The sequence below is a fragment of the Salmo salar genome, chromosome 25 (assembly GCF_965601325.2).
Source record: "Salmo salar chromosome 25, fSalSal1, whole genome shotgun sequence".
Classification (NCBI taxonomy): domain Eukaryota; kingdom Metazoa; phylum Chordata; class Actinopteri; order Salmoniformes; family Salmonidae; genus Salmo; species Salmo salar.
The window spans coordinates 52862501-52882719 of NC_138315.1; the positions used below are offsets into that span (position 1 = coordinate 52862501).

At 40.5% G+C, this 20219-nt stretch overlaps 1 protein-coding gene across 1 annotated transcript in view; it reads left to right on the forward strand.

The window, feature by feature from the left end:
• The window catches only part of LOC106586935 (neuropilin-2), a 258021-nt gene that overhangs the window by 159296 nt on the left and 78506 nt on the right, over nt 1–20219 (forward strand). Inside the window, exon 11 of the mRNA XM_082969249.1 lies at nt 1926–2070. Within this exon, the coding sequence (XP_082825375.1) occupies nt 1926–2070 (145 nt within the window). The remainder of the gene's footprint in view (nt 1–1925; nt 2071–20219) is intronic.

Genomic DNA, 20219 nt, shown 5'->3' on the forward strand with positions numbered 1-20219 from the left:
TTTCCATGGAGAAGATTTCCATGGAGAAGATTACTATAGAGAAGATTTCCATGGAGAAGATTACTATGGAGAAGATTTCCATGGAGAAGATTACTATAGAGAAGATTACTATGGAGAAGATTACTATGGAGAAGATTACTATAGAGAAGATTTCCATGGAGAAGATTACTATGGAGAAGATTTCCATGGAGAAGATTACTATAGAGAAGATTACCATGGAGAAGATTACTATAGAGAAGATTACTATAGAGAAGATTACCATGGAGAAGATTACTATAGAGAAGATTACTATGGAGAAGATTTCCATGGAGAAGATTACTATAGAGAAGATTACTATAGAGAAGAGTGACCATATTTGTCTTTGTGTAGCCTAATAAACTGCATGATTTCCTGAGTCGTAGTGGGAGGACCAGACACCACACCATCACGTGACTTTGACGTCATTGTTATTATATCAATATTTGCGCATAAAATGTGTTTCTGATAGATTTTACCGACACTAAAAGATCCCACCATGTAAGGACGAACAAATTATTTATCGGGATTTATAAAATTGTACAGAAACGTCCTGTTTCCATCAGAGTTGTCGTGAGTTTATATAACTTTACTCGCATACTGCATAGACATCTCTCTCCTCTTCTCATTATCTCTGCCACAGATTTATACATCTCTCTTCTCTTCTTATTATCTCTGCTACAGATTTATACATCTCTCTCCTCTTCTCATTATCTCTGCTACAGATTTATACATCTCTCTCCTCTTCTCATTATCTCTGGTACAGATTTATACATCTCTCTCCTCTTCTCATTATCTCTGCTACAGATTTATACATCTCTCTTCTCTTCTCATTATCTCTGGTACAGATATATACATCTCTCTCCTCTTCTCATTATCTCTGGTACAGATTTATACATCTCTCTTCTCTTCTCATTATCTCTGCTACAGATTTATACATCTCTCTCCTCTTCTCATTATCTCTGGTACAGATTTATACATCTCTCTCCTCTTCTCATTATCTCTGCTACAGATTTATACATCTCTCTTCTCTTCTCATTATCTCTGGTACAGATTTATACATCTCTCTTTTCTTCTCATTATCTCTGGTACAGATTTATACATCTCTCTTCTCTTCTCATTATCTCTGCTACAGATTTATACATCTCTCTCCTCTTCTCATTATCTCTGCTACAGATTTATACATCTCTCTCCTCTTCTCATTATCTCTGCTACAGATTTATACATCTCTCTCCTCTTCTCATTATCTCTGGTACAGATTTATACATCTCTCTTCTCTTCTCATTTTCTCTGGTACAGATTTATACATCTCTCTTCTCTTCTCGTTATCTCTGGTACAGATTTATACATCTCTCTCCTCTTCTCATTATCTCTGGTACAGATTTATACATCTCTCTTCTCTTCTCATTATCTCTGCTACAGATTTATACATCTCTCTCCTCTTCTCATTATCTCTGCTACAGATTTATACATCTCTCTCCTCTTCTCATTATCTCTGCTACAGATTTATACATCTCTCTCCTCTTCTCATTATCTCTGGTACAGATTTATACATCTCTCTTCTCTTCTCATTATCTCTGGTACAGATTTATACATCTCTCTTCTCTTCTCGTTATCTCTGCTACAGATTTATACATCTCTCTTCTCTTCTCATTATCTCTGGTACAGATTTATACATCTCTCTCCTCTTCTCATTATCTCTGGTACAGATTTATACATCTCTCTTTTCTTCTCATTATCTCTGCTACAGATTTATACATCTCTCTTCTCTTCTCATTATCTCTGGTACAGATTTATACATCTCTCTCCTCTTCTCATTATCTCTGGTACAGATTTATACATCTCTCTTCTCTTCTCATTATCTCTGCTACAGATTTTTAACATCTCTCTCCTCATTATCTCTGCTACAGATCTTTGAGGGAAACACACACTACGACACTCCAGAGATCCGTCGATTCGAGGAGATACCGGCTCAGTTCATCAGGATCTACCCAGAGAGGTGGTCTCCAGCTGGGATAGGGATGAGGCTAGAGGTCCTGGGATGTGAACTACCAGGTGAGGAAGACATTCCCCCCCCCCCCCCCCCCATCTCTCCACGCTCACATGGCATCACTACTATGCAATGCTTGGCCATCTATCTACCATCGGTGCAAACAAAACGTTGTGCCAACATTACTGTAAGATAACACTACTGTAATATAACATTACTGTAAGAAAACATTACTGTAATATAACGTTACTGTAAGATAGCACTACTGTAAATAACACTACTGTAAATAACACTACTGTAAAAAGCACTACTGTAAGATAACGTTACTGTAATATAACACTACTGTAAATAACACTACTGTAAGATAACACTACTGTAAGGTAACATTACTGTAAGAAAACATTACTGTAATATAACACTACTGTAAGATAACACTACTGTAAGAAAACATTACTGTAATATAACGTTACTGTAAGATAGCACTACTGTAAATAACACTACTGTAAAAAGCACTACTGTAAGATAACGTTACTGTAATATAACATTACTGTAAGATAATGTTACTGTAAGATAACACTACTGTAAGGTAACATTACTGTAAGATAAGACTACTGTAAGATAAGACTACTGTAAGATAACATTACTGTAAATAACACTACTGTAAGATAACACTACTGGAAGATAACGTTACTGTAAATAACACTACTGTAAATAACACTACTGTAAATAACACTACTGTAAATAATACTACTGTAAGATAACACTTTGGATACCAGCGTCTGCTAAACGGAAAATATTATTATTCAATATCACACACAAATGTTTATTGTAATTTTAACTATGGGGTCTTAACTCGTGTCCTGTGTGATATAAGTGGTGGAATAACCCCTCTGTTTCCTACTATAGACAGTGGGCTGACTAGTGATTGATAACTGTTTCCTACTATAGACAGTGGGCTGACTAGTGATTGATAACCACTCTGTTTCCTACTATAGACAGTGGGCTGACTAGTGATTGATAACTGTTTCCTACTATAGACAGTGGGCTGACTAGTGATTGATAACTGTTTCCTACTATAGACCGTGAGCTGACTAGTGATTGATAACCTCTCTGTTTCCTACTATAGACAGTGGGCTGACTAGTGATTGATAACTGTTTCCTACTATAGACAGTGGGCTGACTAGTGATTGATAACTGTTTCCTACTATAGACAGTGGGCTGACTAGTGATTGATAACTGTTTCCTACTATAGACAGAGGGATGACTAGTGATTGATAACTGTTTCCTACTATAGACAGTGGGCTGACTAGTGATTGATAACCACTCTGTTTCCTACTATAGACAGTGGGCTGACTAGTGATTGATAACCACTCTGTTTCCTACTATAGACAGTGGGCTGACTAGTGATTGATAACTGTTTCCTACTATAGACAGTGGGCTGACTAGTGATTGATAACCCCTCTGTTTCCTACTATAGACAGTGGGCTGACTAGTGATTGATAACTGTTTCCTACTATAGACAGTGGGCTGACTAGTGATTGATAACTGTTTCCTACTATAGACAGTGGGCTGACTAGTGATTGATAACCACTCTGTTTCCTACTATAGACAGTGGGCTGACTAGTGATTGATAACTGTTTCCTACTATAGACAGTGGGCTGACTAGTGATTGATAACTGTTTCCTACTATAGACAGTGGGCTGACTAGTGATTGATAACCACTCTGTTTCCTACTATAGACAGTGGGCTGACTAGTGATTGATAACTGTTTCCTACTATAGACAGTGGGCTGACTAGTGATTGATAACTGTTTCCTACTATAGACAGTGGGCTGACTAGTGATTGATAACTGTTTCCTACTATAGACAGTGGGCTGACTAGTGATTGATAACCACTCTGTTTCCTACTATAGACAGTGGGCTGACTAGTGATTGATAACTGTTTCCTACTATAGACAGTGGGCTGACTAGTGATTGATAACTGTTTCCTACTATAGACAGTGGGCTGACTAGTGATTGATAACTGTTTCCTACTATAGACAGTGGGCTGACTAGTGATTGATAACCACTCTGTTTCCTACTATAGACAGTGGGCTGACTAGTGATTGATAACTGTTTCCTACTATAGACAGTGGGCTGACTAGTGATTGATAACTGTTTCATACTATAGACAGTGGGCTGACTAGTGATTGATAACTGTTTCCTACTATAGACAGTGGGCTGACTAGTGATTGATAACCACTCTGTTTCCTACTATAGACAGTGGGCTGACTAGTGATTGATAACTGTTTCATACTATAGACAGTGGGCTGACTAGTGATTGATAACCTCTCTGTTTTCTACTATAGACAGTGGGCTGACTAGTGATTGATAACTGTTTCCTAATATAGACAGTGGGCTGACTAGTGATTGATAACTGTTTCCTACTATAGACAGTGGGCTGACTAGTGATTGATAACTGTTTCCTACTATAGACAGTGGGCTGACTAGTGATTGATAACTGTTTCCTACTATAGACAGTGGGCTGACTAGTGATTGATAACCCCTCTGTTTCCTACTATAGACAGTGGGCTGACTAGTGATTGATAACTGTTTCCTACTATAGACAGAGGGCTGACTAGTGATTGATAACTGTTTCCTACTATAGACAGTGGGCTGACTAGTGATTGATAACTGTTTCCTACTATAGACAGTGGGCTGACTAGTGATTGATAACTGTTTCCTACTATAGACAGTGGGCTGACTAGTGATTGATAACTGTTTCCTACTATAGACAGTGGGCTGACTAGTGATTGATAACCACTCTGTTTCCTACTATAGACAGTGGGCTGACTAGTGATTGATAACTGTTTCCTACTATAGACAGTGGGCTGACTAGTGATTGATAACCACTCTGTTTCCTACTATAGACAGTGGGCTGACTAGTGATTGATAACCACTCTGTTTCCTACTATAGACAGTGGGCTGACTAGTGATTGATAACTGTTTCCTACTATAGACAGTGGGCTGACTAGTGATTGATAACCACTCTGTTTCCTACTATAGACAGTGGGCTGACTAGTGATTGATAACTGTTTCCTACTATAGACAGTGGGCTGACTAGTGATTGATAACTGTTTCCTACTATAGACAGTGGGCTGACTAGTGATTGATAACTGTTTCCTACTATAGACAGTGGGCTGACTAGTGATTGATAACTGTTTCCTACTATAGACAGTGGGCTGACTAGTGATTGATAACCACTCTGTTTCCTACTATAGACAGTGAGCTGACTAGTGATTGATAACTGTTTCCTACTATAGACAGTGGGCTGACTAGTGATTGATAACCTCTCTGTTTCCTACTATAGACAGTGGGCTGACTAGTGATTGATAACTGTTTCCTACTATAGAGAGTTGGCTGACTAGTGATTGATAACTGTTTCCTACTATAGACAGTGGGCTGACTAGTGATTGATAACTGTTTCCTACTATAGACAGTGGGCTGACTAGTGATTGATAACTGTTTCCTACAATAGACAGTGGGCTGACTAGTGATTGATAACTGTTTCCTACTATAGACAGTGGGCTGACTAGTGATTGATAACCACTCTGTTTCCTACTATAGACAGTGGGCTGACTAGTGATTGATAACTGTTTCCTACTATAGACAGTGGGCTGACTAGTGATTGATAACAGTTTCCTACTATAGACAGTGGGCTGACTAGTGATTGATAACTGTTTCCTACTATAGACAGTGGGCTGACTAGTGATTGATAACCACTCTGTTTCCTACTATAGACAGTGGGCTGACTAGTGATTGATAACCACTCTGTTTCCTACTATAGACAGTGGGCTGACTAGTGATTGATAACCACTCTGTTTCCTACTATAGACAGTGGGCTGACTAGTGATTGATAACTGTTTCCTACTATAGACAGTGGGCTGACTAGTGATTGATAACTGTTTCCTACTATAGACAGTGGGCTGACTAGTGATTGATAACTGTTTCCTACTATAGACAGTGGGCTGACTAGTGATTGATAACCTCTCTGTTTCCTACTATAGACAGTGGGCTGACTAGTGATTGATAACTGTTTCCTACTATAGACAGTGGGATGACTAGTGATTGATAACTGTTTCCTACTATAGACAGTGGGCTGACTAGTGATTGGTAACCACTCTGTTTCCTACTATAGACAGTGGGCTGACTAGTGATTGATAACTGTTTCCTACTATAGACAGTGGGCTGACTAGTGATTGATAACTGTTTCCTACTATAGACAGTGGGCTGACTAGTGATTGATAACCACTCTGTTTCCTACTATAGACAGTGGGCTGACTAGTGATTGATAACTGTTTCCTACTATAGACAGTGGGCTGACTAGTGATTGATAACCACTCTGTTTCCTACTATAGACAGTGGGCTGACTAGTGATTGATAACCACTCTGTTTCCTACTATAGACAGTGGGCTGACTAGTGATTGATAACTGTTTCCTACTATAGACAGTGGGCTGACTAGTGATTGATAACCACTCTGTTTCCTACTATAGACAGTGGGCTGACTAGTGATTGATAACTGTTTCCTACTATAGACAGTGGGCTGACTAGTGATTGATAACTGTTTCCTACTATAGACAGTGGGCTGACTAGTGATTGATAACTGTTTCCTACTATAGACAGTGGGCTGACTAGTGATTGATAACTGTTTCCTACTATAGACAGTGGGCTGACTAGTGATTGATAACCACTCTGTTTCCTACTATAGACAGTGAGCTGACTAGTGATTGATAACTGTTTCCTACTATAGACAGTGGGCTGACTAGTGATTGATAACCTCTCTGTTTTCTACTATTATAGTCAGTGGGCTGACTAGTGATTGATAACTGTTTCCTACTATAGACAGTTGGCTGACTAGTGATTGATAACTGTTTCCTACTATAGACAGTGGGCTGACTAGTGATTGATAACTGTTTCCTACTATAGACAGTGGGCTGACTAGTGATTGATAACTGTTTCCTACTATAGACAGTGGGCTGACTAGTGATTGATAACTGTTTCCTACTATAGACAGTGGGCTGACTACTGATTGATAACCACTCTGTTTCCTACTATAGACAGTGGGCTGACTAGTGATTGATAACTGTTTCCTACTATAGACAGTGGGCTGACTAGTGATTGATAACAGTTTCCTACTATAGACAGTGGGCTGACTAGTGATTGATAACTGTTTCCTACTATAGACAGTGGGCTGACTAGTGATTGATAACCACTCTGTTTCCTACTATAGACAGTGGGCTGACTAGTGATTGATAACCACTCTGTTTCCTACTATAGACAGTGGGCTGACTAGTGATTGACAACCACTCTGTTTCCTACTATAGACAGTGGGCTGACTAGTGATTGATAACTGTTTCCTACTATAGACAGTGGGCTGACTAGTGATTGATAACCACTCTGTTTCCTACTATAGACAGTGGGCTGACTAGTGATTGATAACCACTCTGTTTCCTACTATAGACAGTGGGCTGACTAGTGATTGATAACCACTCTGTTTCCTACTATAGACAGTGGGCTGACTAGTGATTGATAACTGTTTCCTACTATAGACAGTGGGCTGACTAGTGATTGATAACTGTTTCCTACTATAGACAGTGGGCTGACTAGTGATTGATAACTGTTTCCTACTATAGACAGTGGGCTGACTAGTGATTGATAACCTCTCTGTTTCCTACTATAGACAGTGGGCTGACTAGTGATTGATAACTGTTTCCTACTATAGACAGTGGGATGACTAGTGATTGATAACTGTTTCCTACTATAGACAGTGGGCTGACTAGTGATTGGTAACCACTCTGTTTCCTACTATAGACAGTGGGCTGACTAGTGATTGATAACTGTTTCCTACTATAGACAGTGGGCTGACTAGTGATTGATAACTGTTTCCTACTATAGACAGTGGGCTGACTAGTGATTGATAACCACTCTGTTTCCTACTATAGACAGTGGGCTGACTAGTGATTGATAACTGTTTCCTACTATAGACAGTGGGCTGACTAGTGATTGATAACCACTCTGTTTCCTACTATAGACAGTGGGCTGACTAGTGATTGATAACCACTCTGTTTCCTACTATAGACAGTGGGCTGACTAGTGATTGATAACTGTTTCCTACTATAGACAGTGGGCTGACTAGTGATTGATAACCACTCTGTTTCCTACTATAGACAGTGGGCTGACTAGTGATTGATAACTGTTTCCTACTATAGACAGTGGGCTGACTAGTGATTGATAACTGTTTCCTACTATAGACAGTGGGCTGACTAGTGATTGATAACCACTCTGTTTCCTACTATAGACAGTGGGCTGACTAGTGATTGATAACCACTCTGTTTCCTACTATAGACAGTGGGCTGACTAGTGATTGATAACTGTTTCCTACTATAGACAGTGGGCTGACTAGTGATTGATAACCACTCTGTTTCCTACTATAGACAGTGGGCTGACTAGTGATTGATAACTGTTTCCTACTATAGACAGTGGGCTGACTAGTGATTGATAACTGTTTCCTACTATAGACAGTGGGCTGACTAGTGATTGATAACTGTTTCCTACTATAGACAGTGGGCTGACTAGTGATTGATAACTGTTTCCTACTATAGACAGTGGGCTGACTAGTGATTGATAACCACTCTGTTTCCTACTATAGACAGTGAGCTGACTAGTGATTGATAACTGTTTCCTACTATAGACAGTGGGCTGACTAGTGATTGATAACCTCTCTGTTTCCTACTATAGACAGTGGGCTGACTAGTGATTGATAACTGTTTCCTACTATAGACAGTTGGCTGACTAGTGATTGATAACTGTTTCCTACTATAGACAGTGGGCTGACTAGTGATTGATAACTGTTTCCTACTATAGACAGTGGGCTGACTAGTGATTGATAACTGTTTCCTACTATAGACAGTGGGCTGACTAGTGATTGATAACTGTTTCCTACTATAGACAGTGGGCTGACTAGTGATTGATAACCACTCTGTTTCCTACTATAGACAGTGGGCTGACTAGTGATTGATAACTGTTTCCTACTATAGACAGTGGGCTGACTAGTGATTGATAACAGTTTCCTACTATAGACAGTGGGCTGACTAGTGATTGATAACTGTTTCCTACTATAGACAGTGGGCTGACTAGTGATTGATAACCACTCTGTTTCCTACTATAGACAGTGGGCTGACTAGTGATTGATAACCACTCTGTTTCCTACTATAGACAGTGGGCTGACTAGTGATTGATAACCACTCTGTTTCCTACTATAGACAGTGGGCTGACTAGTGATTGATAACTGTTTCCTACTATAGACAGTGGGCTGACTAGTGATTGATAACTGTTTCCTACTATAGACAGTGGGCTGACTAGTGATTGATAACTGTTTCCTACTATAGACAGTGGGCTGACTAGTGATTGATAACCTCTCTGTTTCCTACTATAGACAGTGGGCTGACTAGTGATTGATAACTGTTTCCTACTATAGACAGTGGGATGACTAGTGATTGATAACTGTTTCCTACTATAGACAGTGGGCTGACTAGTGATTGGTAACCACTCTGTTTCCTACTATAGACAGTGGGCTGACTAGTGATTGATAACTGTTTCCTAATATAGACAGTGGGCTGACTAGTGATTGATAACCACTCTGTTTCCTACTATAGACAGTGGGCTGACTAGTGATTGATAACTGTTTCCTACTATAGACAGTGGGCTGACTAGTGATTGATAACCCCTCTGTTTCCTACTACAGACAGTGGGCTGACTAGTGATTGATAACTGTTTCCTACTATAGACAGTGGGCTGACTAGTGAATGATAACCACTCTGTTTCCTACTATAGACTGTGGGCTGACTAGTGATTGATAACTGTTTCCTACTATAGACAGTGGGCTGACTAGTGATTGATAACTGTTTCCTACTATAGACAGTGGGCTGACTAGTGATTGATAACCACTCTGTTTCCTACTATAGACAGTGGGCTGACTAGTGATTGATAACTGTTTCCTACTATAGACAGTGGGCTCACGAGTGATTGATAACCACTCTGTTTTCTACTATAGACAGTGGGCTGACTAGTGATTGATAACCACTCTGTTTCCTACTATAGACAGTGGGCTGACTAGTGATTGATAACCACTCTGTTTCCTACTATAGACAGTGGGCTGACTAGTGATTGATAACTGTTTCCTACTATAGACAGTGGGCTGACTAGTGATTGATAACAGTTTCCTACTATAGACAGTGGGCTGACTAGTGATTGATAACTGTTTCCTACTATAGACAGTGGGCTGACTAGTGATTGATAACCACTCTGTTTCCTACTATAGACAGTGGGCTGACTAGTGATTGATAACCACTCTGTTTCCTACTATAGACAGTGGGCTGACTAGTGATTGATAACCACTCTGTTTCCTACTATAGACAGTGGGCTGACTAGTGATTGATAACTGTTTCCTACTATAGACAGTGGGCTGACTAGTGATTGATAACTGTTTCCTACTATAGACAGTGGGCTGACTAGTGATTGATAACTGTTTCCTACTATAGACAGTGGGCTGACTAGTGATTGATAACCTCTCTGTTTCCTACTATAGACAGTGGGCTGACTAGTGATTGATAACTGTTTCCTACTATAGACAGTGGGATGACTAGTGATTGATAACTGTTTCCTACTATAGACAGTGGGCTGACAAGTGATTGGTAACCACTCTGTTTCCTACTATAGACAGTGGGCTGACTAGTGATTGATAACTGTTTCCTACTATAGACAGTGGGCTGACTAGTGATTGATAACTGTTTCCTACTATAGACAGTGGGCTGACTAGTGATTGATAACCACTCTGTTTCCTACTATAGACAGTGGGCTGACTAGTGATTGATAACTGTTTCCTACTATAGACAGTGGGCTGACTAGTGATTGATAACCACTCTGTTTCCTACTATAGACAGTGGGCTGACTAGTGATTGATAACCACTCTGTTTCCTACTATAGACAGTGGGCTGACTAGTGATTGATAACTGTTTCCTACTATAGACAGTGGGCTGACTAGTGATTGATAACCACTCTGTTTCCTACTATAGACAGTGGGCTGACTAGTGATTGATAACTGTTTCCTACTATAGACAGTGGGCTGACTAGTGATTGATAACTGTTTCCTACTATAGACAGTGGGCTGACTAGTGATTGATAACTGTTTCCTACTATAGACAGTGGGCTGACTAGTGATTGATAACTGTTTCCTACTATAGACAGTGGGCTGACTAGTGATTGATAACCACTCTGTTTCCTACTATAGACAGTGAGCTGACTAGTGATTGATAACTGTTTCCTACTATAGACAGTGGGCTGACTAGTGATTGATAACCTCTCTGTTTCCTACTATAGACAGTGGGCTGACTAGTGATTGATAACTGTTTCCTACTGTAGACAGTTGGCTGACTAGTGATTGATAACTGTTTCCTACTATAGACAGTGGGCTGACTAGTGATTGATAACTGTTTCCTACTATAGACAGTGGGCTGACTAGTGATTGATAACTGTTTCCTACTATAGACAGTGGGCTGACTAGTGATTGATAACTGTTTCCTACTATAGACAGTGGGCTGACTAGTGATTGATAACCACTCTGTTTCCTACTATAGACAGTGGGCTGACTAGTGATTGATAACTGTTTCCTACTATAGACAGTGGGCTGACTAGTGATTGATAACAGTTTCCTACTATAGACAGTGGGCTGACTAGTGATTGATAACTGTTTCCTACTATAGACAGTGGGCTGACTAGTGATTGATAACCACTCTGTTTCCTACTATAGACAGTGGGCTGACTAGTGATTGATAACCACTCTGTTTCCTACTATAGACAGTGGGCTGACTAGTGATTGATAACCACTCTGTTTCCTACTATAGACAGTGGGCTGACTAGTGATTGATAACTGTTTCCTACTATAGACAGTGGGCTGACTAGTGATTGATAACTGTTTCCTACTATAGACAGTGGGCTGACTAGTGATTGATAACTGTATCCTACTATAGACAGTGGGCTGACTAGTGATTGATAACCTCTCTGTTTCCTACTATAGACAGTGGGCTGACTAGTGATTGATAACTGTTTCCTACTATAGACAGTGGGATGACTAGTGATTGATAACTGTTTCCTACTATAGACAGTGGGCTGACTAGTGATTGGTAACCACTCTGTTTCCTACTATAGACAGTGGGCTGACTAGTGATTGATAACCACTCTGTTTCCTACTATAGACAGTGGGCTGACTAGTGATTGATAACTGTTTCCTACTATAGACAGTGGGCTGACTAGTGATTGATAACCCCTCTGTTTCCTACTACAGACAGTGGGCTGACTAGTGATTGATAACTGTTTCCTACTATAGACAGTGGGCTGACTAGTGATTGATAACCACTCTGTTTCCTACTATAGACTGTGGGCTGACTAGTGATTGATAACTGTTTCCTACTATAGACAGTGGGCTGACAAGTGATTGATAACTGTTTCCTACTATAGACAGTGGGCTGACTAGTGATTGATAACCACTCTGTTTCCTACTATAGACAGTGGGCTGACTAGTGATTGATAACTGTTTCCTACTATAGACAGTGGGCTGACGAGTGATTGATAACCACTCTGTTTTCTACTATAGACAGTGGGCTGACTAGTGATTGATAACCACTCTGTTTCCTACTATAGACAGTGGGCTGACTAGTGATTGATAACCTCTCTGTTTCCTACTATAGACAGTGGGCTGACTAGTGATTGATAACTGTTTCCTACTATAGACAGTGGGCTGACTAGTGATTGATAACTGTTTCCTACTATAGACAGTGGGCTGACTAGTGATTGATAACTGTTTCCTACTATAGACAGTGGGCTGACTAGTGATTGATAACTGTTTCCTACTATAGACAGTGGGCTGACTAGTGATTGATAACCTCTCTGTTTCCTACTATAGACAGTGGGCTGACTAGTGATTGATAACTGTTTCCTACTATAGACAGTGGGATGACTAGTGATTGATAACTGTTTCCTACTATAGACAGTGGGCTGACTAGTGATTGGTAACCACTCTGTTTCCTACTATAGACAGTGGGCTGACTAGTGATTGATAACTGTTTCCTACTATAGACAGTGGGCTGACTAGTGATTGATAACCCCTCTGTTTCCTACTACAGACAGTGGGCTGACTAGTGATTGATAACTGTTTCCTACTATAGACAGTGGGCTGACTAGTGATTGATAACCACTCTGTTTTCTACTATAGACTGTGGGCTGACTAGTGATTGATAACTGTTTCCTACTATAGACAGTGGGCTGACTAGTGATTGATAACCACTCTGTTTCCTACTATAGACAGTGGGCTGACGAGTGATTGATAACCACTCTGTTTCCTACTATAGACAGTGGGCTGACTAGTGATTGATAACTGTTTCCTACTATAGACAGTGGGCTGACTAGTGATTGATAACCTCTCTGTTTCCTACTATAGACAGTGGGCTGACTAGTGATTGATAACTGTTTCCTACTATAGACAGTGGGCTGACTAGTGATTGATAACTGTTTCCTACTATAGACAGTGGGCTGACTAGTGATTGATAACTGTTTCCTACTATAGACAGTGGGCTGACTAGTGATTGATAACCACTCTGTTTCCTACTATAGACAGTGAGCTGACTAGTGATTGATAACTGTTTCCTACTATAGACAGTGGGCTGACTAGTGATTGATAACCTCTCTGTTTCCTACTATAGACAGTGGGCTGACTAGTGATTGATAACTGTTTCCTACTGTAGACAGTTGGCTGACTAGTGATTGATAACTGTTTCCTACTATAGACAGTGGGCTGACTAGTGATTGATAACTGTTTCCTACTATAGACAGTGGGCTGACTAGTGATTGATAACTGTTTCCTACTATAGACAGTGGGCTGACTAGTGATTGATAACTGTTTCCTACTATAGACAGTGGGCTGACTAGTGATTGATAACCACTCTGTTTCCTACTATAGACAGTGGGCTGACTAGTGATTGATAACTGTTTCCTACTATAGACAGTGGGCTGACTAGTGATTGATAACAGTTTCCTACTATAGACAGTGGGCTGACTAGTGATTGATAACTGTTTCCTACTATAGACAGTGGGCTGACTAGTGATTGATAACCACTCTGTTTCCTACTATAGACAGTGGGCTGACTAGTGATTGATAACCACTCTGTTTCCTACTATAGACAGTGGGCTGACTAGTGATTGATAACCACTCTGTTTCCTACTATAGACAGTGGGCTGACTAGTGATTGATAACTGTTTCCTACTATAGACAGTGGGCTGACTAGTGATTGATAACTGTTTCCTACTATAGACAGTGGGCTGACTAGTGATTGATAACTGTATCCTACTATAGACAGTGGGCTGACTAGTGATTGATAACCTCTCTGTTTCCTACTATAGACAGTGGGCTGACTAGTGATTGATAACTGTTTCCTACTATAGACAGTGGGATGACTAGTGATTGATAACTGTTTCCTACTATAGACAGTGGGCTGACTAGTGATTGATAACTGTTTCCTACTATAGACAGTGGGCTGACTAGTGATTGATAACCACTCTGTTTCCTACTATAGACAGTGGGCTGACTAGTGATTGATAACTGTTTCCTACTATAGACAGTGGGCTGACTAGTGATTGATAACCCCTCTGTTTCCTACTACAGACAGTGGGCTGACTAGTGATTGATAACTGTTTCCTACTATAGACAGTGGGCTGACTAGTGATTGATAACCACTCTGTTTCCTACTATAGACTGTGGGCTGACTAGTGATTGATAACTGTTTCCTACTATAGACAGTGGGCTGACTAGTGATTGATAACTGTTTCCTACTATAGACAGTGGGCTGACTAGTGATTGATAACCACTCTGTTTCCTACTATAGACAGTGGGCTGACTAGTGATTGATAACTGTTTCCTACTATAGACAGTGGGCTGACGAGTGATTGATAACCACTCTGTTTCCTACTATAGACAGTGGGCTGACTAGTGATTGATAACCACTCTGTTTCCTACTATAGACAGTGGGCTGACTAGTGATTGATAACCTCTCTGTTTCCTACTATAGACAGTGGGCTGACTAGTGATTGATAACTGTTTCCTACTATAGACAGTGGGCTGACTAGTGATTGATAACTGTTTCCTACTATAGACAGTGGGCTGACTAGTGATTGATAACTGTTTCCTACTATAGACAGTGGGCTGACTAGTGATTGATAACTGTTTCCTACTATAGACAGTGGGCTGACTAGTGATTGATAACCTCTCTGTTTCCTACTATAGACAGTGGGCTGACTAGTGATTGATAACTGTTTCCTACTATAGACAGTGGGATGACTAGTGATTGATAACTGTTTCCTACTATAGACAGTGGGCTGACTAGTGATTGGTAACCACTCTGTTTCCTACTATAGACAGTGGGCTGACTAGTGATTGATAACTGTTTCCTACTATAGACAGTGGGCTGACTAGTGATTGATAACCACTCTGTTTTCTACTATAGACTGTGGGCTGACTAGTGATTGATAACTGTTTCCTACTATAGACAGTGGGCTGACTAGTGATTGATAACTGTTTCCTACTATAGACAGTGGGCTGACTAGTGATTGATAACTGTTTCCTACTATAGACAGTGGGCTGACTAGTGATTGGTAACCACTCTGTTTCCTACTATAGACAGTGGGCTGACTAGTGATTGATAACTGTTTCCTACTATAGACAGTGGGCTGACTAGTGATTGATAACCACTCTGTTTTCTACTATAGACAGTGGGCTGACTAGTGATTGATAACTGTTTCCTACTATAGACAGTGGGCTGACTAGTGATTGATAACCACTCTGTTTCCTACTATAGACAGTGGGCTGACTAGTGATTGATAACTGTTTCCTACTATAGACAGTGGGCTGACGAGTGATTGATAACCACTCTGTTTTCTACTATAGACAGTGGGCTGACTAGTGATTGATAACTGTTTCCTACTATAGACAGTGGGCTGACTAGTGATTGATAACCACTCTGTTTCCTACTATAGACAGTGGGCTGACTAGTGATTGATAACCACTCTGTTTCCTACTATAGACAGTGGGCTGACTAGTGATTGATAACTGTTTCCTACTATAGACAGTGGGCTGACTAGTGATTGATAACCTCTCTGTTTCCTACTATAGACAGTGGGCTGACTAGTGATTGATAACTGTTTCCTACTATAGACAGTGGGCTGACTAGTGATTGATAACTGTTTCCTACTATAGACAGTGGGCTGACTAGTGATTGATAACTGTTTCCTACTATAGACAGTGGGCTGACTAGTGATTGATAACTGTTTCCTACTATAGACAGTGGGCTGACTAGTGATTGATAACTGTTTCCTACTATAGACAGTGGGCTGACTAGTGATTGATAACAGTTTCCTACTATAGACAGTGGGCTGACTAGTGATTGATAACTGTTTCCTACTATAGACAGTGGGCTGACTAGTGATTGATAACCACTCTGTTTCCTACTATAGACAGTGGGCTGACTAGTGATTGATAACCACTCTGTTTCCTACTATAGACAGTGGGCTGACTAGTGATTGATAACCACTCTGTTTCCTACTATAGACAGTGGGCTGACTAGTGATTGATAACTGTTTCCTACTATAGACAGTGGGCTGACTAGTGATTGATAACTGTTTCCTACTATAGACAGTGGGCTGACTAGTGATTGATAACTGTTTCCTACTATAGACAGTGGGCTGACTAGTGATTGATAACCTCTCTGTTTCCTACTATAGACAGTGGGCTGACTAGTGATTGATAACTGTTTCCTACTATAGACAGTGGGATGACTAGTGATTGATAACTGTTTCCTACTATAGACAGTGGGCTGACTAGTGATTGGTAACCACTCTGTTTCCTACTATAGACAGTGGGCTGACTAGTGATTGATAACTGTTTCCTAATATAGACAGTGGGCTGACTAGTGATTGATAACCACTCTGTTTCCTACTATAGACAGTGGGCTGACTAGTGATTGATAACTGTTTCCTACTATAGACAGTGGGCTGACTAGTGATTGATAACCCCTCTGTTTCCTACTACAGACAGTGGGCTGACTAGTGATTGATAACTGTTTCCTACTATAGACAGTGGGCTGACTAGTGAATGATAACCACTCTGTTTCCTACTATAGACTGTGGGCTGACTAGTGATTGATAACTGTTTCCTACTATAGACAGTGGGCTGACTAGTGATTGATAACTGTTTCCTACTATAGACAGTGGGCTGACTAGTGATTGATAACCACTCTGTTTCCTACTATAGACAGTGGGCTGACTAGTGATTGATAACTGTTTCCTACTATAGACAGTGGGCTCACGAGTGATTGATAACCACTCTGTTTTCTACTATAGACAGTGGGCTGACTAGTGATTGATAACCACTCTGTTTCCTACTATAGACAGTGGGCTGACTAGTGATTGATAACCACTCTGTTTCCTACTATAGACAGTGGGCTGACTAGTGATTGATAACTGTTTCCTACTATAGACAGTGGGCTGACTAGTGATTGATAACAGTTTCCTACTATAGACAGTGGGCTGACTAGTGATTGATAACTGTTTCCTACTATAGACAGTGGGCTGACTAGTGATTGATAACCACTCTGTTTCCTACTATAGACAGTGGGCTGACTAGTGATTGATAACCACTCTGTTTCCTACTATAGACAGTGGGCTGACTAGTGATTGATAACCACTCTGTTTCCTACTATAGACAGTGGGCTGACTAGTGATTGATAACTGTTTCCTACTATAGACAGTGGGCTGACTAGTGATTGATAACTGTTTCCTACTATAGACAGTGGGCTGACTAGTGATTGATAACTGTTTCCTACTATAGACAGTGGGCTGACTAGTGATTGATAACCTCTCTGTTTCCTACTATAGACAGTGGGCTGACTAGTGATTGATAACTGTTTCCTACTATAGACAGTGGGATGACTAGTGATTGATAACTGTTTCCTACTATAGACAGTGGGCTGACAAGTGATTGGTAACCACTCTGTTTCCTACTATAGACAGTGGGCTGACTAGTGATTGATAACTGTTTCCTACTATAGACAGTGGGCTGACTAGTGATTGATAACTGTTTCCTACTATAGACAGTGGGCTGACTAGTGATTGATAACCACTCTGTTTCCTACTATAGACAGTGGGCTGACTAGTGATTGATAACTGTTTCCTACTATAGACAGTGGGCTGACTAGTGATTGATAACCACTCTGTTTCCTACTATAGACAGTGGGCTGACTAGTGATTGATAACCACTCTGTTTCCTACTATAGACAGTGGGCTGACTAGTGATTGATAACTGTTTCCTACTATAGACAGTGGGCTGACTAGTGATTGATAACCACTCTGTTTCCTACTATAGACAGTGGGCTGACTAGTGATTGATAACTGTTTCCTACTATAGACAGTGGGCTGACTAGTGATTGATAACTGTTTCCTACTATAGACAGTGGGCTGACTAGTGATTGATAACTGTTTCCTACTATAGACAGTGGGCTGACTAGTGATTGATAACTGTTTCCTACTATAGACAGTGGGCTGACTAGTGATTGATAACCACTCTGTTTCCTACTATAGACAGTGAGCTGACTAGTGATTGATAACTGTTTCCTACTATAGACAGTGGGCTGACTAGTGATTGATAACCTCTCTGTTTCCTACTATAGACAGTGGGCTGACTAGTGATTGATAACTGTTTCCTACTGTAGACAGTTGGCTGACTAGTGATTGATAACTGTTTCCTACTATAGACAGTGGGCTGACTAGTGATTGATAACTGTTTCCTACTATAGACAGTGGGCTGACTAGTGATTGATAACTGTTTCCTACTATAGACAGTGGGCTGACTAGTGATTGATAACTGTTTCCTACTATAGACAGTGGGCTGACTAGTGATTGATAACCACTCTGTTTCCTACTATAGACAGTGGGCTGACTAGTGATTGATAACTGTTTCCTACTATAGACAGTGGGCTGACTAGTGATTGATAACAGTTTCCTACTATAGACAGTGGGCTGACTAGTGATTGATAACTGTTTCCTACTATAGACAGTGGGCTGACTAGTGATTGATAACCACTCTGTTTCCTACTATAGACAGTGGGCTGACTAGTGATTGATAACCACTCTGTTTCCTACTATAGACAGTGGGCTGACTAGTGATTGATAACCACTCTGTTTCCTACTATAGACAGTGGGCTGACTAGTGATTGATAACTGTTTCCTACTATAGACAGTGGGCTGACTAGTGATTGATAACTGTTTCCTACTATAGACAGTGGGCTGACTAGTGATTGATAACTGTATCCTACTATAGACAGTGGGCTGACTAGTGATTGATAACCTCTCTGTTTCCTACTATAGACAGTGGGCTGACTAGTGATTGATAACTGTTTCCTACTATAGACAGTGGGATGACTAGTGATTGATAACTGTTTCCTACTATAGACAGTGGGCTGACTAGTGATTGGTAACCACTCTGTTTCCTACTATAGACAGTGGGCTGACTAGTGATTGATAACCACTCTGTTTCCTACTATAGACAGTGGGCTGACTAGTGATTGATAACTGTTTCCTACTATAGACAGTGGGCTGACTAGTGATTGATAACCCCTCTGTTTCCTACTACAGACAGTGGGCTGACTAGTGATTGATAACTGTTTCCTACTATAGACAGTGGGCTGACTAGTGATTGATAACCACTCTGTTTCCTACTATAGACTGTGGGCTGACTAGTGATTGATAACTGTTTCCTACTATAGACAGTGGGCTGACAAGTGATTGATAACTGTTTCCTACTATAGACAGTGGGCTGACTAGTGATTGATAACCACTCTGTTTCCTACTATAGACAGTGGGCTGACTAGTGATTGATAACTGTTTCCTACTATAGACAGTGGGCTGACGAGTGATTGATAACCACTCTGTTTTCTACTATAGACAGTGGGCTGACTAGTGATTGATAACCACTCTGTTTCCTACTATAGACAGTGGGCTGACTAGTGATTGATAACCTCTCTGTTTCCTACTATAGACAGTGGGCTGACTAGTGATTGATAACTGTTTCCTACTA